General features: G+C 42.7%; 1 protein-coding gene across 4 annotated transcripts; it reads left to right on the plus strand.

Moving 5' to 3' along the window:
* The first annotated feature begins 599 nt into the window (after positions 1–599).
* LOC104026772 (protein mono-ADP-ribosyltransferase PARP14) lies at positions 600–23338 on the plus strand. 4 transcript variants are annotated; one of them, XM_075711492.1, is made up of 17 exons: positions 600–804; positions 1937–2076; positions 2168–2201; positions 4430–4687; positions 5288–5524; positions 6605–8880; positions 10509–10745; positions 11000–11221; positions 11678–11741; positions 12736–12885; positions 13596–13658; positions 15720–15887; positions 17149–17355; positions 17444–18052; positions 18616–18761; positions 20071–20245; positions 21860–23338. In XM_075711492.1, the coding sequence occupies exons 1-17, from the start codon at positions 600–602 to the stop codon at positions 22147–22149; spliced, it is 5481 nt and encodes a 1826-aa protein (XP_075567607.1). In that variant the 3' UTR covers positions 22150–23338. The 4 variants fall into 4 exon arrangements, with proteins under 4 accessions (XP_075567607.1, XP_075567608.1, XP_075567609.1 ...); XM_075711493.1 differs by lacking the exon at positions 21860–23338 and adding an exon at positions 21229–21745; XM_075711494.1 differs by lacking the exon at positions 11000–11221.
* The last annotated feature ends 1273 nt before the right edge of the window (positions 23339–24611 follow it).

Here is a 24611-nt window from a genome sequence, read left to right on the forward strand (position 1 = left end):
TCCCCATCGCCGCAAGAAGCTGTGGAGACCGAGGTGGTTTTTCGCCAGTGCTGGCATTGCAGGTGCCGAGGGCATCAAGCACGGGGCGGCAGCCTGTAGCACCGGGCTCTGTGCAGGCGATGAGTAAACGATGCTGCTTCTCCAAACGAGTTTCTTATAACCCAAAGGTGAGGGTGGAGGCGGAAGAGTACAGGGGGACTTTGTGCCTCTAGCAGCGTGATGGCCTTCCACCTCCCAGCACCGGGAGGGGAGGACATTTTATAACGTGGAAGGAGCGCCTGAGGCAGCAGCTTTGGCCGTTTTTACCAAATTCTGGCCGGGAAGGGTGCAGGTGTGAAGCTGGGACCGGCGGGTCCGGGGAGCCAGCCGCCTGGGGCGGGTGAGGCGAAGCCGGCCCAGGGCAGGTGTGTCGCGACAGACGGCGGCGGGAGCGGCGGGGGCCCCGTCCTGGCGCAGCGCCCGCCTCGGCCTTCGCTCCGCGGCGGCCCCGGGCCCCGCCCTGCCGGGAAAGGCCTCGGGCCGCCCACACCGCCCAGGGAAACGAAAGCGAAAGGCGGCAGCGGGGGCGAAGGGCAGCGGAGGCAGCGGCAGAGGCGGCCATGGCGGAGCCGCGGCCGGGCGCCTTCCCGCTGCTGGTGCGCGGCGACTGGGGCGCCGCCGAGCCGCCGCCCGCCCTGAGGAAGAAGCTGCTCTGCTACTTCCAGAGCCAGAGGCGCTCGGGCGGCGGCGAGTGCGAGCTGCGGGCCGCCACCGGCACCGGCGCCGGCGCCGGGCACCTCCTCGTCTGCTTCGCCCACCCCGAGGGTGAGCGGCCGGGCCGGGCCGGGGTGGGATGCGGGGTGGGGTGCGGGGGCTGCCCGGGACGGCGGGGCCGGGAAACGGGGCCGTGCATCAGCTCCCTGCACAGGCTGAGCTGTAACGCACACGAGGTAACTTTCTGCGAGTTAAAATATATATGTACTGGCTTAATTACTGCATATGCTGTCATATATAGAATCATAGAATGCTTTGGGTTGGAAGGGACCTTGAGAGATCATCGAGCCCAACCCCCCCTGCAGTAAACAGGGATTGAACCTGTGAGCTTGGCGTTATACTGTCATATATACTGTCTAGTATGTGATGTACCAATCTGTAGTGTATAATGCCATATACATCCCATAATACGCAATATAGGCTATGTAATATATACTTGTGTATATGTATGCTTACATTCAGTGCTTAGTACTAGCCTCTAGATTGCATTTTGAGTAACTCTAGGCTGTAAGTTAACAAATACATCCTACCAGGTGCATATACATATATATTAATTTTGATGCACAGTAGCATTCTCTAGATTGCACTTGGTATAATAAAGCTAACGTTAATATAACTTCATCTGTGTTGTAGTTACAGATCTATATTAAAAACATGATATAGATAATGTGCACGTATTTACATAAACTTGCAGCAAGGTGGAAAGTATTTAGCTGCAGTTGTGTTAAGAGTACACATATTACATGCATGTATACATACTTTTTTTTTTTCTGCCTTATCATGCTTCCCAGTTGCTGACTCGCCTCGCTGGTAAGTTCAGGACATACAGCCCCAAACCGTCTCGGCACTGGCTGGAGGAGGGTGTGCAAGGTGCAGGGCCGGTACCGGCACCCTTGTGCCGCAGCCCAGCGCGGGGCTGCCTGCTGGACACCAGCCAGGAAACGTGTGGTGGAGCAGAGCTTTGCATCTCTAGTCTTTTTTTGCAGAGATAATATCCTCTGCTGTTCTTCCTTTTTTTTCTCCGGAGGAAAGCCTCGTGCGTGCTGTGTTAGCGTTATGAGTTTAACGCTCTTTCATTTTGTGGGACAGTAGATGCGTCCTAATGTAATGGTGGAAAAGTGCTATGTAATTTAAAGTTGTATTTCCATTCAGATTGTCACTGGGATTTTTTGGTTTTATTTAGTGAAGCAACGAGTTCTTGAGAGACAGTCTCATAAGCTGCATTTGGGAGAAAAAGGAGAATTGAAGTTGATTGTCACAGACCCTGAAACAGCACTAGGTACTGAGGAGGAGGCGTTTGAAGAAAAATTAGTTCCCCCAAAGGTGAATAAAAATTGTAATCCTAACCAGAGCTTTGAAATAGTGGTGAGAGCGTCAAATCAGTCACTGATATTTTGCTTTCATTTTATTTTAGGCTCTGGATGCCACGAGCAATCTCCAAACAAAAGGTAAAATGTTATCCATCACTCTGTGTGCTGATTCTTCATAAAACGAAAATGGTGGTGCTTTTCTCCATACACAGCTCCGGTTCTGTGGGGAGTTGTGCTGAAAGTTTCTGAGTTTGGCACCCTGACTCAGGTGATAGAACAAAAGATGTCGGGCCAGGGGCGCTGTAGACTTGATCACCAAGGATGGAGTTCACCTTGCCAGACTTAGACCACACACCTGCTTTTAGCTTCTAAAATAGCCTTTTTAATCAGAGGAGCATCTCCAGAGAGGGATTTAGTTCCCTTATTCTGCATAACTGCTCTAAGATGAGATCTGCATAGAAACACCTAGATTGAAGGTCTTAATCCCAGGCCTGGTGTTTCTGTGCTCCCTACAGTTAGGACAGTCTGTAAAGGCAAGTGGTGCATCTCCCCAGTACCTTGGTGACTTCGGTTAGGTCCTCTTTCAGCAGTATTCTGCTAAGCTTCATGATTCAGAAAGCAATCTAGAAAATATGACTGCACACCCAAATACACCGGCATCCGTGAACGGTAAATACTCAGTCCCAAGACAGACCAGTTAAGCAGGAAGTTCTTCAGTGATTACCCCCATATCTTTTCCTTTCTGTATGAAGTCTTGTTCAGTGCCATTTTGTGTGGTTTTCCTCCTTTCAAAATTAGGTACTCAAAGTTGTCATCTGTTTGGTTTTAGTTATACTAGAGGGGACCCTGAAAATCTCCAGATGCAGCTTTTAATTGCTTTGTTGGGTCAGCCTAGCTTTCAGTTTTAGCTTTTTTGTACTTTCTTCGTTGGACATGGTGGAGCAGATGTTTCCTATTAGCAATCTAGAAAGTAACAACTAGCGTCTGTAGAGCTATGGCTTCTGCAGTTATTTTGTTTTCTTCTTGTCAGGCTTATGCTGTGGTAGGCCTTCAAAAGCAGCTGTCTTCTGTAAATATTATGGGTTTGGTTTCAGTTGTTGTTGTACCTCAGGAGAACTCCTAAACCCGGTGAGTGGGCAGAGCCAGCCTGTTTGTGCTGCCACCTGCTCTGGCCTTCCCACCCCATGTCTCTGTCTCTCTCCTTGGGGCTGCCCCCACGACCAGCCTGTTGGGTGCTGCCCCAGGATTTAGGGATTTTTGGGTGTTCTTAAGCAAAAGCAAGCAGAGACCTTACCCCCACACCCCACGTCAGGTGTACAACTGCTCCACCGAGCTTCTCTCCCCTCGGTCATACCTGTCCTCTGCCACGGCCAGAGATGGTGGCCCTGGAAGGTTTACACGGAGGACGGTGAACTCCAGCGTTTCATTCGATGCTCGTCTCCCCACCATGGTGCAGGGATGTGCTGCTTTACCAAACTGAGAGGGGCTTAAGCTCCTGCTTGTGTTTGTTGGGGCAAGGAGGGGAGAGCTGCCTTTGTTTGTGAGCATGGCCATCTTGAGCACCCTTGGGTGCCCTTTGGCTTGTGCCAGTCCCCCACCACCTTGCAGCGCTCCGTGGCCACCGTTTTCCATGAGTTGTAGGACAGTTTTGTCACCACATACCTGGGTGACACTTTCAGTGTACTCAGGCCTGTGGCGGAGCATGCCATTCCCGTTCGGAGGTTCTCTCCTGCCTCCACCCTCATCTGTCTGCAAAGCTGGAGACGTGCCTTCCTCTGGCAGCTGCTGGACTTCTGGGGTACTCGGTGGGCACCCCTGTTATATTTTCTACCCGCAAAATTTTGTCGCATCCCTTCTGTGCATATGGGTCCTTCAGCGCTGTCATGCCACGCTGATGGCACGGCACGGTGGTCATCAGGAGGCTTTGCATCAAGTCGCACAGAGCTACTGGTGGCTTGCGGTGCCTGCAGATGTCCTGAGCTATGTTCAGGCTTGCTATGCCTGCACCCGGGCTAAGAAACATAGGCAGAGGCTGCAGGGTCTCTCACAACCCTTACCAGTGCCTGAGCAGCCACGGCCAATTATCTCAATGGATTTTATTATGTCTCCAACCCGGAGACATACCGGTGACCTTGGACTTGTTTACTCACGGCTATTTTTGTGCCATCAAAGAAGCTGCCTGCAGCCCTGCAGAATATCGCATCTGGGCTGTTTTGGGTCCCAAAATGTCCCGGGGTGCCCTGCAGTATTCGGTTAGATGATCTCTCTTCTGGGAAAAGGAAAGGAGAGAAAGGGTAAGCAAAATCTGTTTATTCCAGGAAACATGTACCAATATGTCATGTGGCTTTTTTCTCTTTCTGTTGAAGATGATGCAGAAGCCTTGCAGAAAGCAGAGAGTTTTGTTCCAAAACATGAACTCTGGGAGGAGGCTGGCTCTGCAGAGAACATCGCAGAAAAGTCCGCAGAGGCCTTGCCTTCGGTGGTGTTTGAAAACATACAAGGATGCGGTCCAAAATGCTTACGTATGCTGTTGGAGAACATCAGTGGTCTGGCTGATGATGACTTCACTTTGGAAGTGATACCTGAAATAAATGTTGCTGTAGCTACCTTCATGAAAAGTATCGGTAAGACAGGATGAACATCATCATTTATTTCCATGTATATGTATGAGTAATAGCTTTCAGAGCTTGATTCCTCTCCTGTTAGAGATTTGACAGTTTTAAAAAAGTACCTTGACTGTCATCTCTCAAGAAAGATGTCTTATATACAGCTCCATGAAAATGCCTATGATCCAAATGTTGCACTGAAAAAGAAAATTGTGGCATCTTCATTAATTGAGATTGGATGAAAACGTTTCATTGTCTCTATCTGATTTTGCGTTTAATGGAGAAGAATTAGACTGAGTCTGAAGATGAGCTCTGCAAATTACTGAAGTATGTAAAGTCTCCATTTGAGAAGACAGTGAAACAGTGAGAAGTGCTTAGTTTATACAAGAGATGAATAAGAGGGGAACGGAGACGTAATGGTAGTGAGTTGCAGAGAGTAACCTGGCTGTGCGCGTTTCCCCTTTTTTATTACAACGCAGAGTTATTTGGCACCAAAGACAGTTTTGCTCCAAATACAGGGAGAAGTAGACTCAGCTAATTTCTCTGCCAGAAGTGATAGCTGGGGCTGATAATGACCCAGGAAAACATGGTCAGTTCATACTGCTCTTCTGTTTACAGATAGTGAAGAATTTGTCAAAAAATGTTCACAAAACAAGAGAGTTAAAAAATTCAAAGTGACTGCCAGGCTTCTTGAATTGACCCAGAGCATCAAGGCTGAAAACATACCGGCCACCGTTTCCGCAGACTACATCACCGTTTACTTTGAGAGCGCACGGAACGGAGGGGGGCCCGTGTCGGATGTCCAGCTCTTCCCTGAGGAGAACTCGGCCATCGTTACTTTCTGTGATCACAAAGGTAATGCAGTCCTTTGCCTGACCAAAGTGCTCCCAGGTGGAGGACCTGAAAGAAAATTACCGCAGTCTGGGCATTAGGAGGAGCCTGGCTTGCTGTCACTAAAGTCAGCATACACTGTCCTGTTCCTGGAAAGTGCTCTGGATTTAGAAATATGGCTGCATGTCTAGGGTTTCAGAATATCTCTTTTTTTTTTTTTTTTTTTTTTTTTTTTTTATGTTACCAAAGGTTCATTTGAATACCTGCTTTATGTATGGGTTGTTCCCACTGATGTTTTTTCCCCATTTACAGAGGTTTTTAATCTGCAATACGACATTAATTGTACTTACAGGTAGAGGAAGCAGGATCTGTCAATGCCTTCAGCTTTCACAGCTAGCTTTGAGAAACTAATTAAGGTCAAATATCTTCATTATCAGGGAAGAACAGAGCTAAAGAACAATCTTGGTTACTATTCCTTGTGTTGAATCACCGTCTTGTTTTTGTGCCAGTGCAACCTCTGGTAAATATCTCTGTGTTAGCAGACTCCTGCCTTAGTAAATTGCTTTACTTTTAATTAAAAGGTATCTGCCCAGTGATTGTTTTTCTTCTGACTCTCAGAATTTGCTTAAGAATATTTTGTACTTTAAGTTAATACATAATTTGGATCATTGTAATGTGGTTTTAAGTCCCTGCCAACATTATAATTCCTTTCCTTTATCTGTTCCAACTGAAATGGCCAAAAAAAAAAAAAAAAAAGTAAACATGCACTGGCACAAAGGGTTTTATTTTAAGTTGAGAATAAGGAGCATTTCATAGTAGTACCTTGATGTGGCCCTGCTCTGTGGTGGGTTTTCCTTAGGAAATGAGAGCAAGGTGTAGCTGTAAAGGTAAATACAGGCACAAGCATATTTACCAAACTAGTTGGAGCCAAGCCCCTTATCTTGTCCCCTACAGAGTGGTTTGGAAATCAGGAGGACATAAAAATAGCTCTTTCAATTAAAAAAAAAAAGTTATTTTATTCAATGTAATTGTTTTAAGAGCAGTCTCATTTGCTTGATTTGAAGTTAATGACGTGTGTTTGTATGTATGTGCGCTAACTTTTAGATCTAAAAGCTGTCTTGGAAAAGCAGCATTTACTGGAACAGACACTGATATCTGTGCATCCATATTACCAGTCCCTGGGAACAGCTCTCTATGGAGAAGATAGACCAACTATCAAGATGCCAGACCCCATTGGGGTCCCACTAGATCCATATGTCTGGCAGTTTTTACAAAGGCAGGCTAAACTGATCCAAGACATAAACCAGGAAATGGCAATTTGCCATTGTGAGCTAAAATGGCCACAGACGGACTGTGCACACCCAGAAATTATGTTGTGCCCATCATCATCTCTCTCCGAGCAGAAAAAGCCAATGACTAAGTTGATCAAGACATGGAAGCAAGATGCATCTGCTGAGTTCTTGCGTATCATGTCACGTTACATAGCTATAAAATGTAAAGTAAATTCACTGGATTGGGAAAACGTGAAAAACAGATTGGTGAAAGATGTTGCTTTGATCATAACTGATATTTCTGAGGACGTGGTGGTGATTGCAGGCAACAGAGCAGCAGTGGACAGTGCAGAGAAAGAAGTGAGGGAATGCATGGAAAAAGCCATGAAGCAAAGTGAAAGGGAAAAACAAAGCATAGAAATTTCTGTGTCAGTGATCCCAGGGAAGTATGCCGTTCTGCACAATGCTGGGCTAGAAGAGAATATTCACCAAGAATATCCGTGCTTAAAGGTCTTTTATGATGACACAAAAAAAACTATTCAGTTGTGTGGATTACCTGCGGAAGTATATAAAATCAAAGCTGACTTACTGGAAAAGGTATTGAACATGCCATGTACATCAGTTACCATTGATACCCATGTTTTCTACTATCTACAGCATGTAGATAATAAAACAATGTCAGAGACATTATTCATTAGGAAGAAAATTAATGCTTTTTATGAGCTTGAGGGCGATACTGTGTTGCTATTTGGAGATGCTCCCAAAGATCTTTTAGAAGCAGAAGAGCAAATAAAGACAGGCTTAGAATATCAGTGCATTAATGTGGAGGATGGTGAGGTCATTAAAAAGGAGCAGTGGAAGAGTCTTCTTGCCTCCTTGCGTAAGAAGTACAGTTCTTCCCAGAAAACTGTAGTCATTGATGAACCTGTTGGAAAAGAAAATAAAGTGATTATTGCTGGCTTTTCTCAGGCCGTAACAGAAGTTTATCAGAAACTTAATGATTTTATAGATAGAAACACACATGTGGAAAAAGTAATCCCAGCTGATTCAGTGGCAGTAGTGCAATTTGTAGAGAAGGAAAAATCCAGTGTTTATTTTGAATTGAAGAAGAAAGGTGTGACAGTATGGTTTGACACCAAGACACCGTGTATTTCCCTGAACGGGCCAAGAGCAGAAATGCCAAAAGCAGTCACCACGTTTGAAAAAATTGTCTCATCCCTTTGCTGGAAAAATGTGCCAATTGATAAACCAGGAGCCAAAGAGTTCTTCACTGAGAGGAAAGATTCATGTGTTTTGGAGGCAAAGCAGAAATTTAGCTGTTTGATTAGGCTGGAAGAAGAACAACAACAACAACAGAAGGGTGAAAAAGTTGGTGATAAAGAGGAAAGAAAGCTCTACTACAAGACAATGCTGCCAAATGGAGTTGTAATAGCAGTGTATAAAGCTGACTTGTGCGCTCATCCTGTTGATGTTGTGGTAAATGCATCTAACGAAGACTTAAAACACATCGGTGGCCTTGCTGAGGCACTGTTAAAAGCTGCTGGTCCAGAGCTGCAGCAGCAGCGTGACGAGCTGGTGAGGAAGAACGGGAGTTTGCAGCCTGGGTGTGCAGTTATCACGGGCCCTGGGAAACTCCCCTGCAAGAACGTCATTCATGCCGTTGGGCCCAGGTGGAGGAAGGATGAACCAGAAAAGTGCGTGTACTTGTTGAGAAAGACAGTGAAGAAAAGTCTGCAACTAGCTGAAACATACAATCATCGTTCCATAGCTCTGCCTGCTACAAGCAGAGGGGGTTTTAACTTCCCGCTGCAGACGTATGCAAACTTAATTATATCCTCCATCAAGGAGACCTTGGAAGAATCCATGGGGGACAGCAGCTTGAAGGAGGTTCATCTTGTGGGTGATGCAGAAGCAGTTCAGGTTCTGAGCGAGACAGTAAAGAAAGTGTTTATAGCTAAATCGTCCTCCCCTATACTGCTGACGCCGTGCTCGAAAACCCGTAAGCTGAGAGAAGGCCAGAAGGATAAGAGAAAAGAGAATCTGCAGATGGTTATGACAAATGAAGGACTTCGCATCCTAGTAGAGGAGAAAAACATTCAGGAAGCCACGGTAGGTCTTTAATTTTCCCCTTCCTCTCTAACTTGACATGAAGCTCTTCTTTAAATTTAAATAGAAAAGGAGGGACAGTAGGTTATATTGTTTCACAAGGCAATTGCTACATAAGGAAACAATGGCTATGTGCTAGCTAAACAAGGATGCAAGCTTGCAAACCTGATGGATTTCAGGTTAGGATCTGTCACTCTGCAGCCGTTTCTAGTGGGCAGCTGTGAATTTTGGGATGTTTTGTCCCCAACTGGGTTTTATTTGTTCTCCAGATCTAAGGTCAACATGTAAAACAGTTTGCTTTTTTCCTAAAAGGGAAAATACTTTCTAAAAGTATTTATATGATCTGTAGCTGTCTAGGTTGGATATTGTGGGAAATCAGCACCTGCTTGGGCTGCTATTGTGAGTCATGCTAACAGGGAGGATGTAGCTTTTTTTTTTTTTTTTTTAGTTCCCTTCTCTTTGGATGGATTAAAGACACAGTCTATGAAGAAGTTACTGGGCTCTGGAAAAGCGACCCCATAGAAGAGTGCATGCTTAGATTGTTTTGCCAAAGTCTAGACCTGATTCTACTTCCCCCCCTGCCCCCCCCCCCCCCCCCCCCCCATTTTCTTTTTTCATTCTTTTTGCTAACAAAGAGTTTAACTACTACTCATCTACACCATCAAGATTCAGTTTACACCTCTGACATAGTTTCTTACCCTTCTGGTTTTTTTCTTCAGTGATGCAAAGTGCATCTTGATAAATCTCTCTTTTTCAACAGCCCCTGATTTTTATACTTTGGGAGTTTAAAATCTCCATAAATTATTATTATTATTGTTGTTTCAATATTAGTTGCTTCAGTTGTCATTTTGGTGCCTGTAAAAGCCTATTCCAATACAAGAGCAATACTAGATGTAAAAAAAAAAAAAAACCCAAAACTAAAACAAAACCCAAAAACCTCAATATGACACAGCTTTAAAATACCTTGTAATTAAAACATCTCCAGTGGAAAAAAGCAAAGCAAACACCAGACCTCGAGGCTTTACCTGTTTTACTTCATGGGAGCACAACAACCTCCCTTCACCTCATTTTGGTGCATGAGGTGCTGCTTTTCTGATAAGGTGTAGACAATCCCACTTCAGTGAAGGGGACATTGAACTTCCTACATTACGTGTACCTTATACAACATATATATTTTGCATCCTGTGATGATGCTAGAGGAGAAGGAGCAATACTGTAGCAGTTCTTCATGAGGAAATGTAGGAAAGGCTGGGTCTGGGGAGAGGGGATGAGGCAGACTGCAGAGGCTGGGTTTATTTCACCTGCTGAGACATTGGCATCTGCTCAGGATGAGATGAGTCACAGCCTTACCTCCACGGAGGGCTTGACAGCTCTGCCTGGGTGGATGGATGACCTGCTCACACATAGGTACCTGTGATGGTGGTACTCACAGTGAGTCTGATGCTGCCTACCGTAGGTTTTCTACAAGTCCAGGAATACTCAGTATGCAGCAGCTGTGCTGAAAACCAGGTTATTTCTCTGTTGGCATCTTGGTTTTTGTGCTGTGCGTTGCTTTGGTAGTGCTATTAGTCTCGATGCATATTTTTACTTGAAGTCTGGTTATAGATATTTTCATTTCAATTTTGTTGCAGACGGATGTTATTGTCAACAGTGTTGGCACAGATCTGAAGTTTGGTGTGGGGCCTCTTTGCAAAGCCTTGCTGGAAAAGGCTGGACCAGCGCTCCAAGTAGAGTTTGACAAAGAAGTACAAGAACAGGTTGCTGGTCAAGGGAGTGTGCTCTGCACCAATGGATGTGCTCTGGCCTGCAAGTCTGTGCTTCATGCCATACTTCCCGTGTGGGATGGAGGAAGAGGACAGACCCAGAAGGTACATTTTAGTTATTAATTAAAAAAAAAAAAAGATTTTGAAAACAGATTTATTTGGGATCCTATCCTGAGGCTTCAGGATTTAAAATAGTTAGCTGAGATAACTCAACTCCATTTACTTCTGTTTGAGTGACCTTAAAGATGCCTTGATGCACTGAGAGCTTTTTCTCATACTAGCATAGTCTCTATAGAACTAATAATAAATGATGCCCTTTTTTTAAAAAAGGAAAAAAACAACTTTGCTGTGTTTTGCAGACCCTAGAAGATATAATCAATTACTGCTTGAAGAAAACTGAAGAACTTGGACTGAATTCGATCAGTTTCCCAGCTATTGGAACTGGAGGATTTGGATTTCCTAAAACCGTTGTTTCTAAGTTAATGTTTGATGCAGTATTCGCATTCAGTAGTAGTGGTGCTCGGAAGTCTCTCCAAGAAGTTCATTTTCTCTTGAATCCAAAAGATACAAATAACATTCAGGTAGTTTTTCTCAGGACAAAGCTGTCTATGTTATGTACTGGTCTAGTTACACCTTAACAATATATTTTAGTTATATTGCTTTCTTAAGGGAATAATTTAGCACTTTCTTACTGCTGTGGGCCGGTGACAGTGGGATGTCTCTCCAGTGTCTCATTCAGTGTCTCTGAAATATAAAGTCTCAGCAAGCACAAGCTGCAGACAAAACTGGCCTCGCTGCTGTAAACACCTGTAGATGCTCACTCATCTTTTGACAGAGGAGTTCTGGCAACACAAAGGCAGTATCTATTATCACACTGTACATACTGAGGCTTCCACTGTTATTAATGATACCTAAATGTGACTGTAAAATTCATCAGATGGCTCAGCAAGAGCTACATGACTGTTAATGTTAATCATAGAAATATTCGATATATAAACTCTGAAATGCTCTCTTTGGTACCTTTTTTCTCTTCTTAGGCTTTTACCACTGAACTAGAACATAGGGTAGCTGAAAGTTGCAATGCTGCAGCACCACAGTCAAGTAAGTTGTGTAGGGGCAGGAGGTGGGACACAGGGGAGAATGTAAATACTGTAAAGTGGTTTTATGCATATCAGGAAACAGACGAAATGTCATCAAGACACAGATCATTTTTTTTCCTCCTAATGGGATGGCATTCTTAAACTCCATTTGTAAGAATCTTAAAGAGGAATTTATTTTGTGGAGGGCATGCTCATCTCTTAGTGAGGCCAGTCTTATCGCATGGAAGAGGATATCCTGGTAGGAGAACTGTTAGTTTGCCCTACTCAAAGGGTATAAGAACTTGGTATCACTTTGCCAAACAAACCATAAATAACATGTATTTCTGTACCTTTAATCTCCTATCTAGAGATATACAGAATGCATAATTTCCTTTCCATTTATTGATGGTAGTGTGACACAATAGCAAAAACATGAGTGAACTGCATCAACGGCAGAGGCTTATCCGTAAGAATATATAGCTCTTTCTTCTCAGTTACTGTGAGTATTGGTGAGATGAAGTTAAGAGTGTGCAGATAAAATATGAGGTAGGTAAGTTTAGACAACAAGTAAGGAAGTTTTATATCTGTGAGGGTAAAGATGAAATAACTTACAAAAGTGGTGTGATGGGATCCCCATTACTGGTAATGCTTAAGCTGGATACTCCATTTCTTGGAAGGGTTAATTTAGGAAGCTCTGTTACAGAGCTGGTCAGATCAGATAACCCCAAGAGTCCTTTCTGAATTTATCTTGCGTGAATACATAGAAATATATATATATAAAAATTTCTATGTAATATATAGAAATTGTTTCACTTGCACAGTATTTAAACAGGAAGAATACTGTGCCTTCCTGCTTTCAGAAATGGAGTGAAGAGAAAGGCAGAGACTCTCTAGGTCCATCAAACTGATCTAGAGCATATTCCTCAAAAGGATAAGTTGAAGTTTCCATCAGTGGAAGAGAATAATACCCCAATCTAGAGGAGAAGCGTTTTAAGGTGTTTTTCTTTCCCTTGCAGGTTTCATTACACCTGTTTCAACTGAAGCATTGGGAGTTCATGAAATGCAGATTGGTTCCATTACACTGCAAGTAATTAGTGGAGATATTACCAAGGAGGATACAGAGGTTATTGTAAGCGTATCAAATCCAACATTTGATGCCACATCAGGTATTGTATTGAATATGTAGCTCTTTAGTGATAAATCTGTGTTAGTTTCTAGAAGGGGGAGGGGAAAGAATTGTCCATATGTGAAAGTCTTATGAAGTATTTTTCAGATGAGAGTGAGTTGTGGTTAGTCAGGAAATCGATCTTGAACAGTTTTTTTACATGTCCTGAATATTCCATTTAGTATTCCATTTAGTTTCTAAACTACTAAAACGGAAGGCATCTGACCAGATTTTTCTTGTTTAAAACCAAAAATGCTTAAATAAAAGGGAATTTTTAGATCATGTATAATTCTGCAAAACTGCTCTTGTCCTAATATGTTCCACTGTAAGCCAAAGCCCTGGTTAAGTAAATTGACCTGTAAGAAGCAGAGGATTCTTTGGTGACATTGTGAATTGCAACCATGAAGGACATCAAAGGATATAAATGAAAGCAGTCAGAGTTCAGTGAGGGGCATACTACTGGCTGGTGAAACAATGCAATAGGAGTTACTCTGACTGATTTCTAATCAATAATGAAGGCAATGTTCTCTTTGCAGCCAGTACCGTGTGTCATGGAGGGCACTTAGGGGAACTGGCAAGGTTTTGCACTTTGCAGGATCTTGCCCTGTGAGAATTTGGGATGTTTGTAGAATACAGAAGCTGGGTAGAGTTTTGAGTAGAAATAGCTAAATTGACTTAATGAATGCATATGCTTTTCTTGTATAATTTAAGGGGTCTTCCAAGCAATTATGGATGCTGCTGGTTCCAAGGTAAAAGAAGAATGTACTCTATATGGTAAGTGAAAGCATACTATTTTGTTTGATTAAATTATTTTTTTGTTCTCTCTGAAAACTTAAAGCTGTTTTATAATTCTCTGGTATAATTATTTTATCTGAAAAAAATAGCTTTCGCTTTTAGGAATTCTGAAAAGTCCTATTGTGACACCTGCTTTGAGAATTTTTCTTTTCACAACTGAACAGAAGATGGATACAGTTTTCTGATGCTAATAAGTGCTTGGAAATTAATCTAATTTAAGTTCTTTATCCCTGAAATTACTCATGCATGTTCCTGACTTAGGAACAGAAAAGGTCCCATTGACTTAGAGCATAATTATTAAGCTCACCTATTGTCAGCTAACAGGAGAGCTGAAGTTCTGAAACTGAACAAAGTGGTGGAAGACTGTCTTTTGGTGTAAGCATGTGCAGGACTGGCTTTTAAAAGCTAATAGCAAATTTGGGTCTATGTTCACAAATACATAATTATTTTTGATTGAAATAATGTAACTCTGCTTATCACCCTAATCATGAGTTCATCTGTAGTCTGCATTCTGCCAGACCAGTAGAGTAGTAAAAGGTTGACCCCTACAAGCACGGGAAGGAACACGTTCTGTTTGCATAAACAAAATGTTCCTGCTCTGAGTCCAGAAGTTAACTTTCAACATGGAGTTTCCTGGTGTCGTGGTTTAGCCCCAGCAAGCAACTCAGCACCACGCAGCCGCTCGCTCACTCCCCCTGCCCTGATGGGATGGGGGAGAGAATCGGAGGAGTAAGAGTGAGAAACACTCCTGGGTTGAGATAAGAACAGTTTAATAGTTGAAATAAAGTAAAACAGTAATGATAATAACAACAATATAATAATGATAATAATAATAACAATATACAAAGCAAGTGATGCACAGTGCAATTGCTCACCACCCAGACAGTTCCCGAGCAGCGATTGCTGCTCCCTGGCCAACCCTGCCCCCCCACCCCCCCCCCACCCCCCCAGTTTATATACTGAGCATGATGCCATATGCCATATGGTATGGAATAGCCCTTTGGCCAGTTTGGATCAACTATTCTGGCTGTGCCCCCTCCCAGTTTCTTGTGCACCTGGCAGAGCATGGGAAGCTGAAAAGTCCTTGACTAGCATAAGCAGTACTTAGCAACAACTAAAACATCAGTGTGTTATCAACATTGTTCTCTTACTAAATCCAAAACACAGCACTGTGCCTGCTACTAGGAAGAAAATTAACTCTATCCCAGCCAAAACCAGGACACCTGGATATTTTTCGCAGCCTTTGGCTGTGCAAGCTCTCCCTGTTTATCAGCCGGATCTCAGCACATGCAGAGGATCTTACAATCAGTTGTTACCTTTGTGACAAGTGAAGTGGTATGTAACTCTGTGCTCATCAGTCCATTCATCCTCACAATATGACTCCATTTTGAAGTGTTTGTAATCATAGAATCATTTAGGTTGGAAAAGACCTTTAAGATCATCCAGTCCAACCATTAACCTACATTACCAAGTACACTCTAAACCAGTCAAGGGTAATCAAACATGAGTGCTCTGAAAAAACACAGACGTCATCTTAAAGATTCCATTCCACAGTTCTTAGATCAGTTGGTCATTATCTTAATAAAATAATGTTATTATTTTAGCCATTCAGCTCTTCTGCAGAGTAAGAGTTTGAGCTTTCAAGGAATAAGGGTAGAAAGATACTTCTCATATAAATGAATTGTGCATGTGCTATTGGCATGCTTTTAAATAGAAGTGAGCTGTATTTAAATTCAACATAAATTCTTAAGTTATACTTAATAGGAAACTAGTTTGTAGCAGAGATCCTGGGAAATGAGAAAACACACAACTACTTCAATCACTTTCTCAAAGAAATTCTGCAATCAGAATATTTACAGAGAAAACTGGAATCAACTAAAACCAGGATAATATAGCTCACAGTGGATTTCTTTCAACTTTTTCCACTTCTCTTCTAGTGCGTATTACTCCAGTGTACACTAGCATCAATACAACCGTCTTATCAGAAGAGATAGACACTTTGCAAATGTTATGTCTCCTTCTTTATCTTGTCTCTTCCAGTGGGGCAATCTCAAAATGGCTTTATTACTACACAAGGTGGACAACTGTTGTGCAGTAAAATCATCCACTTGATTCACAATAACAACGTGAAGCATCAGGTCTCCAAAGTCCTTCATGAGTGTGAGCTAAGGATGTACAAATCTGTCGCCTTCCCAGCAATTGGAACAGGTTTGCTTTTTCTTGGGAAAGTGACGAGGGCTGCGATGGGGGTAGTTCAGAAACTGGGTCAGAGTTAATATCTCTGATACGGATAACAGTAGACTTGTACAAGAAACTCTGTGAACTGTGATTTGTGAAAGTTCATTGTGATCAGTTCAAACACCACCTACACACTTCAAAAATGCTGCTTTTCTTAAAGTGTAAGTATTACGGTCAATACTGATTGAGCAAGAACACCTAAAGAAAAGGTATTGCTCCATAAAAGACATACTACCCCAAAACAGACTGTGTATCTCAGCTGGCTACCCTGCACCTTTCTTCAAACTTCCCATATACCTTGCTTTGGGATTTCAGCCCCACAGAAGGGCTGGGGTTGCGGTTTGTAGGCGAAGAAAGCTGGAGTTGTCCTGAGACAAAAACCTTGCCTGGCTGGGTACAGAATACCTGCAGTTTACACCTTCTATAGGTCTTGTTTCAGCCTACCTGCTCCAGTGGTGGGCTAGAGGCAGGCTAGCTTATTTGGCTTAAGCTGCTGGTTAGGCTGGGGAGCAGGGCTTGAAGAAAGCAGGGTATCCTTCTCAGACCAAGGCTCCCCTTGACTGGAAAAAAAAAATCACGAGCTGGTCCTTGCTCAGCGTGCCAGGTTAGGGTAGGAGCTGGTGCACGGGTCAGCGTTTGGACTCCACAGTAACAGTTACTGCAGGTCCCCTGTACTGCCAACTTCATCTGCATGCTAGTGTCACGACGGCTGTCCAAGGGATGCCGTGGCTGAAATTGGCAGGGGTCCCACCAAGGTTTCTGGATAAGCTTTAGGTTGCACTTCAGGCTTGTTGTAGGGGAATGAGAGCAGTTTTGATCTTGATGTTCCTGTTTGTATGTTGAAATACACCGTAGGCTTGTGCCCAAATCCTCTGCTGCTTTTGATTTGTTTTGACTTTGGTACCTGGTTTAAAGATGGGGATAGAGTTAATGATGTGTGTGGGTTTAAAAATATCAGGGGGGTGCTAAGGCTGAAGTGCTTGTTGGAGCCTCAAAGTAAATGGGCAGAGAATCCCAGAAGGGCTTCCCGGGTCTGTGTAGGGTGTCAACTCCTGGAGCTCACAGGCTGAGGTGAAAAGCTGAGGTTAAGCCTGGGGCTTTGGCCAGAAAGCATAGCGGGGGAGGAGAGAGGGACACCAATCTGTATGAGCTGGGGGCACGTTCTCTGTTTTCTGGATGCTGCCTTGATTTAAGTACTGTTCACTGATACGTGCCTTTTATTTTTGTTCAGGTCAGGCAGGACAGAGTCCAGCAAAGGTAGCTGATGACATGTTGGATGCTATAGTGGAATTTGCAAGCAGAAGATCACTACAGCATTTGAAAAAAATTAAAATCGTCATCTTCCAGACAAACATGCTCAGAGACTTCTATGAAAGCATGAAGAAAAGAGAAGCTTCAGATTCATCCACAACAGATTCATGGATGTCTCTGATTAAATGTAAGTAGGTGGGTTTTCTGTGTGCATGGACACGTAAAACTAAGGATCTTTTATTTAAAACTAATAATTAACATATATTTCTTCACAGCATTTTTTTGGAGAAAAAACCAACACACTGAGAAGAAAAAGCCCATGGTTTTGGAGAAGAAAGTTGATTTAGCCACATTTCAAATTTGTGGAGAAAGCCAAGAAAATGTGGATGCAACTGAGACCTGGATAAAGAATTTAATTTTAAAGGAACAGTTTGAAAACAGTATTTCAGATGAGCTAATTGAAAATTTTGATGACAGCCATATTGCGGCTTTGGCAGATCTCCAGAGAAGAAATCATGTTACCATTCAGCTTGAAGATAAACATCCCCCCCATAGCATTAAAATTTCTGGTATCAGCAGGGATGTCTGTTTTGTTACTGTGGAAGTTCAAAAAATGATAAAAAAAATTAAGGATACTGAGGAAGAACAATCCAAGGCAGAACTTGTTTATAACCTGGTACAATGGAGGTATGCAGGAAGCAATGATAGCTTTGTTGCTTTTGATAAACTGACAAATATGCGGCTGGAGGATGCCAAAATAGCTAAAAAAACATATCTTACTGTCCAAATTAACAACAAGAACTACAAGGTGGATCTGAATACTCTACAGGCTAAGGGTGACCAAGGAAAAACGATGAACATTCAACGTGTGCCAAAGAATGAAGGTAAATTACAGCTTTGTTAATAAAAACCCCTTTAATAGTGATTACTGAATGATAATTCTGATAAACGCAAACTCAGGTATTCCGAAGTAGTAAACTATTCTATAGCTTTTTTTGGTTTGTTTTTTTTTTTTTCCCCTTGTGGTGTTTTTTTTTTTTTTTTTTTCCCCGGGCATGTCATAGCCAGCACTTTTAGTTTCATAATTAGTGGCAGGTATAACTGAAATCAGGACGTCTATTTTAAATACAAATATTATCCGTATGTATGTGACTAGTGAGCATAGATTTCATGCTTAAGTCTGACAAAGGAAGTGTGGAAAATTCTTCTGTGGTTTTCAAACCTGTTTTGGTTAGATATTAGTATGGGGATAATTAGACTAGAGAAAATGTAAAATCTTAACAGTGCATTACAGAGCCAGTGATGTATTGAAGAGAGAGAGCATTCTTGGAATAAAGTATTGCATAAGGTGTTGTCCTCCCAGCCCTCCGTATGCATGGTAAGACGTGCTACAAAACTGAGCTATATATCTATATATATATATAATACTGCAATCTCCGTTTTGCAGATAAGCAGTCAATAGAGCTCCCTGTGCAGTGGGAAGACATGCGAGAGGAACGGGTCAAACTGGTGAACCTCAACCCATCACATCAGGAATACCTGGAAGTTCAGAACAAATTTAAGAAAACCTGTTCCAGCTTTGTCATAGACAAGGTGAAATCTGGGGCAGGGCGGGGGGGAGGGAATTCTTGGGCTAAAAACATTAATACACTTTCTCAATATTTGTTTGTAAGGTGTCTGCAACCTAATACACCTTTCATATGTCAGTCTCCTCAGCAACTGTACAGGGTGGATATAAATCAGATTAAATTTCCTAAGAGTTGCCCTGCCATTTCTGCCTTCTAATAATGTAAAACCAGTGACCATCAGTCTTCAGGCTGACTCTCCGTTCAGCTAATGTGGTACTCACTAGTTAATGTGGTATTTCCAATTAGGAAATTCTGTATTGAAATGGAAGCATGAGCAAACACATTCAGTGTACAAAGGAAAATGCAAAGTCCTTGCAGACTGGCCGTAAAGCTTTTTACTGTTTTACTACTTCTTCCCTGTCAGTCCCAGAGTCTTTCAGCCCAGAGTGTAGGTTTTAACCAAAGTGTTGAGATTTGATTCTGCTTATTGAAAAGTCTGCAACACAGTGCGCAGAGATTTAATTGCCAGGGAGAAGGTGGAATTATTCAGAATCAGGAGTGATAAATAGGAGAAAATACAATGAAATTAAGAGTGAGAATATGTGTTTGAAAAATTTTCTTCCATCATGAGATTCAATGAGCATCGTCACTAAGACACAAATAGAACAAAATATTAGTGTACAATGGAAAAAATCAGGTAATGACATGAAGTCTTTTTCTCTTGATAACGGAAAGCTGTTGCAGCAATGCCTTTAAGATTATACTTTGACACAGATACATTGTTTCCCCCTGAGCTATATTCACATGTTGGAGCCAGCAACATCTATCCTTCCACCAATTTATTTTTATATAGGAGTTTCTTATGAGTTGCTAAGCTACACGGTAAAGGAAGTAATTTTGACTTCCAAGCTGAGATCTAGAAGAGAAACTTAAATTCAGTGTAATGCTATTGCTACAATCTAGTGAGAAAATAATCAGTAAAGATGATTAGGATGTACGGAAGGCATCTTACATCATTGCCTCTAGCAGTGGTACAGCAGCCTATTTCTAAAAATGACAATGCACAGCTACCATGATTGGCTGTGTACCTGGTATACTAGGCAAGACAAATGTATGCCAAAAATAACCAAGTTTGAAAACTTCTTGTAATCTACTTTCGGTTTCTGATTTTTCAGGATGCTCACATATTCAGTTCCCCAACCCAAACCACGTGCTAACAGGGCATAGTGAAAATTAGTGTCATTCTTCCAGTTTGTTTGGTTTTAGTACTTTCCTGCCACGATAAATATTGGTCCCTACCAGTATAAATATAGTTCTATTTTGTAACTTTACAGATTGAAAGAATACAAAATCCCTTCCTCTGGCAGACATACCAAATAAAAAAAACCTCCCTCTGTACAAAGAACAAAACTCAAAATAATGAGAAGTTGCTATTTCATGGGACAGCTGCATCCTCACTGAATGCCATCAACTACAATGGATTTAATCGTGGGTTTGCTGGAAAGAATGGTGAGTCATTATCCGGAGCAGTTAATTTCCTAAACATGGATGAGGTGCTAGAGAATGTCAATATTACAGTGCTGTCAGCACAACGTGAAGACTGAATAAAGTTGGAGGACAAAATAATAACTAACTCCGGAGCATAACCTTTACAGACAGAGGAATTAACCAGTTCAGTTAATCCCTTGTTGATGAATGCCACCACCTAGAGGGTATCAGTAAAAGCTTGCCTACTCTGAAATCAAGCCTGGCAGCTTTTGAGAAAATGTTTTCTACGATCTGCCTACAGAAAGGAGCAAGGACACTAGCTGCTGGTGTCTCCTCTTTTCTTAGACAAAGGCAGGTATCAAAGTAGAGTTGCAGATGCTTTTCCTGTTGCCACCAAAGATAAGGACAGCACAAGCAATCAGAAGATCACACTCCCCTACCATTTTTATGCAAATGAAGTCAGTTGACATTAATTAATTTTTCCCCTTTAATAGTTGTTAGGATAACTATTAAATATTTAGCAGAAAGACCTTCTGCATTAGTTCGAAGATTGTTTTGTCCAGTTCCTCTAGTACAGTCATGTTTTGCTTATTATTTGGTAGCATTCAAAGATGAAGGACAGGATCCAAAGAAGTGGATCTTGGGTTGAAATGAGGTGTCAGTTGTTCTTAGAGGTCCTGCAACCTTACTTCAAAAGTCCTTTTACTTTTTGTTCTAAACGTTTTCTTCCTTAAGACATAATTGTACATGCCTAGGGCTGAATTGATCTTGAGAGAGCTGGACAGCTTAACTCAGATCTAATTGATACTTCAGTGTGGTCCGGATCCAAAAGTAGACATTTCTCTGTCTGGATCCTCTAGAGGATATGTTGATATTTTCTTGACATAATGAAGCCCAACATACACAAAATGTATAAGGCTTCACACAGATAGAAATGGCAGCCACCATTTCTTTTTAAAACATGACTAGAGGAGATATAGTTTTGCTTTCCTGCTCTTTGGTAGTGCCAGGAGGTTGGATTTACTTGGGAAGCAAGAGTCCTAGATCCCCATGTCCTCTCTCTGCCTGTGAATATTGACATCCACCTCTCCATCTCAGCCACAATTTACAATAGGAAAGGCATGCTTCCCTTCCATCAGGCTGGATAGCCATGCAAAAATATCCAAAGATCAGAGCAGCCAGATAGGAAGGACCTGTCTGGCCTGAACAGTTTTGTACCAATGTCAGAAAAAAGAAATCTGTCTCAGACAAAGAAACACGATTCCTCTAACTTCTTGCTGTGAAGTGTAACTAGAAAACTGTAATTACAATTATATAGTCATTTTAAGTTGAGAAGGCTCTGAAGATTTGCAATTTGATGGATTGCAGGCTAAACAACAAGGCTAAACAGAGAGAGGAACCCTTTTCCCCATAGGAAAGGGCAGTCAAAACCTGTGCGTTGATACTTACCCAGCATCTAAGTGGATTCATACTTGATTCTGATACAAAGGATTATTACTAGAATATGCTGTTTAAACTCTAACCAAATTTATAACTTCTGTAGAGTTAAAAAAAAAAAGGGGGGGGGGAAGCTTTAGAGATTCTTATGGGAATAAGAACACTAACTGTATTTGAACATGATGTCTTTCCAAACAGCTGTAGCCATTGGGAATGGAACCTACTTCGCTGTTGATGCAAGTTATTCTGCTCAGGATATTTATTCCAGACCAGATACGAACGGCGTAAAATACATGTACTTGGCTCGGGTCCTCACTGGGCAGTACTGCACTGGGAGTGGAGGACTAATCACTCCACCACCAAAAAACTCAGCAGATCCTACTGACCTGTATGACAGCGTGGTTGATAATGTGAATAATCCATCGATGTTTGTCATATTTAATGACATTCAGGCATATCCTGAATACCTTATTACTTTCAGAAAATAGAATATTCTTAATAGTCTGGAAAATTTTAGTGCCTTTTACGTGTGGGAATAGACAGGGCAATTCTTGATTCTTGTTTACATCTAGGTTTCTTAAACTAAGTCGTTATTTATCTATGCATGTGTTTATGTATTCAAATTACCCACACAATGAGGCCAGGGTTAGCAAATATTTTTGAACATGCTATTTCAGTACTCACGTTTCAGATTCAGGTATGCAGAGGTGTAAGCAAGAACTGTGAGAACAGCCCTGACCTCTTCCTACACAAGGTAGGAGGCCTTAGCTCTGGCCTGAAGAGGGGTAGGGTAGGCCAGTACATCTATGCATGTTCCTATTTTCAGTGTTCACCATTGTCCTGGTTTTAGCTGGGATAGAGTTAATCCTAGTAGCTGGTATAGTTCTGCATTTTGAATTTAGGATGAGAATAATGTTGATAGAACGCTGATGTTTTAGTTGTTGCTGAGCAGTGCTAAGTCAAGGACTTTTCTGCTTCTCATGCTGCCCTGCCAGGGAGGAGGCTGGAGGTGCACAAGAAGCTGGGAGGGGACACAACCAGCACAGCTGACCCAAACTGCCCAAAGGGATATTCCACACCATACGATGCCACACTGAACAAAAAAACTGGGGGGAGTTGTCTGGGGCGGGGGGCAGCCACTGGTGGGGTGTGAGCAAAGGGCTGTGTGGTGTTTAGCTGCCTGCCAGGTTAAACCACAACAACCATAAAGCCCCAAGGGGCTGGCTGCCTGCCTGTGAGGATTTATTTAAAGTACTGCATGTTGGAGGAATAACCTCCCTCGCCAGCAGCGTTTTCAATTATTCTGATGCATCCACTCACCCCTGTTGGTGCTAAGAGTCCTAAAGAGAAAAAAAAAAATTCCAGTATTGAACATACACTTTGCATTCATTGTTTCACCCACCCTTGCACTGTTGTGGCATACTTTGTCGTTCCCCAGGTATACATTCCTATATTCATACCTGTTTCCTAGGGGCATTTTCTGTGGTCCCCCACACTGCATACATTCAGCTTCCACATACAAAGTCAAAATTTCTGGAATTTTTAAAGCTCTGCCATGCAAGTAAATAATGGCGTTTGTATATCTTTGCAAGCTGTATGCTTAATTACAGTGATAATCTTACAACTGCCAATCAAAAGCCATGTACAAGTGGTTTTAATAAAAATTTCAAACAGCTATGTTGCATTACTGTGTCATTTACACAAAGGAACACGCTTCAAGCAAAGTGTCGCTTTACATGTGAACATGTTACATTGACACTATGAATAGTGAGAAGCTGAAAAGAATTAGAAGACAAAATCATTTTCTTGTGTTGTCTGTGTGACAGATTTGTGCATACAGACCCCAGGTGAAATTGTTCTGCCGTAGTCCAAAGGAGACCTGTGCTGCAAAGAGCTGCCAGGATGCCTTAAAACACTGCCGTGATGTTCCTGTTGCCTGCAAAGGGGAAAAGTGCTGATGGTATCTTTAGGTGGCAGGTGGCAATATAAAAAATTTCTGCTTTTCCCAGCAGATGCCCATGCAATGCTTCAGATGAACGTCCTGCTTAAATTCCCATTTAAAGCGAAACAGAGTTTAACCCACTCCTGCTTTAATAGATTTTGCTCCGTGTGAAAAGGTGAGGATGATTTTCTCCCTTCTCTGCTTGTTGGGGTGCTTTTCTGTATTGTGGAATCGCTGCAGCAGGCAGAGGGACTCGGGCACCGGTTTAACGGAGGGCACTGGGCGTCCGCCGGCTTCTCCCCCCGCTGTCACCGAGCTGCCAGGAGAGCCGGGACACACCGCTTCCTATCTGCGAGGCCTTCATTATAAATTGAAGGCCTTGGAAAGCAGCAGGAGCTGCAAGATGAAGCACTACAAAAACCCAGACAATTTTTATCCCTGGTGGTGGAAGTTTCTTTACTAGTTTCTGTACTAGAAACTTGGGGCTACTCTGTCGTACAGTGTTTGTGGACTGAGAAGCTGGAAAAGAGCCATATCTTTATCAATGATCTGGATGAGGGGATTGAGTGCACCCTCAGTAAGTTTGCAGATGACACCAAACTGGGTGGGAGTGTTGATCTGCTGGAGGGTAGGATGGCCCTGCAGAGGGACCTGGACAGGCTGGATCGATGGGCCGAGGCCAACTGGATGAGGTTCAACAAGGCCAAGTGCTGGGTCCTGCACTTCGGGCACAACAACCCCGTGCAGCGCTACAGGCTTGGGGAGGAGTGGCTGGAAAGCTGTCTGGTGGAAAAGGACCTGGGGGTGTTGGTCGACAGCTGGCTGAACATGAGCCAGCAATGTGCCCAGGTGGCCAAGAAGGCCAACAGCATCCTGGCTTGTATCAGGAATAGTGTGGCCAGCAGGAGCAGGGAGGTGATTGTCCCCCTGTACTCGGCGCTGGTGAGGCCGCACCTGGAATACTGTGTCCAGTTCTGGGCCCCTCAATACAAGAAAGACATTGAGGTG

This window comes from Pelecanus crispus, chromosome 5 (assembly GCF_030463565.1).
Source record: "Pelecanus crispus isolate bPelCri1 chromosome 5, bPelCri1.pri, whole genome shotgun sequence".
In the NCBI taxonomy this organism is placed as follows: Eukaryota; Metazoa; Chordata; class Aves; order Pelecaniformes; family Pelecanidae; genus Pelecanus; species Pelecanus crispus.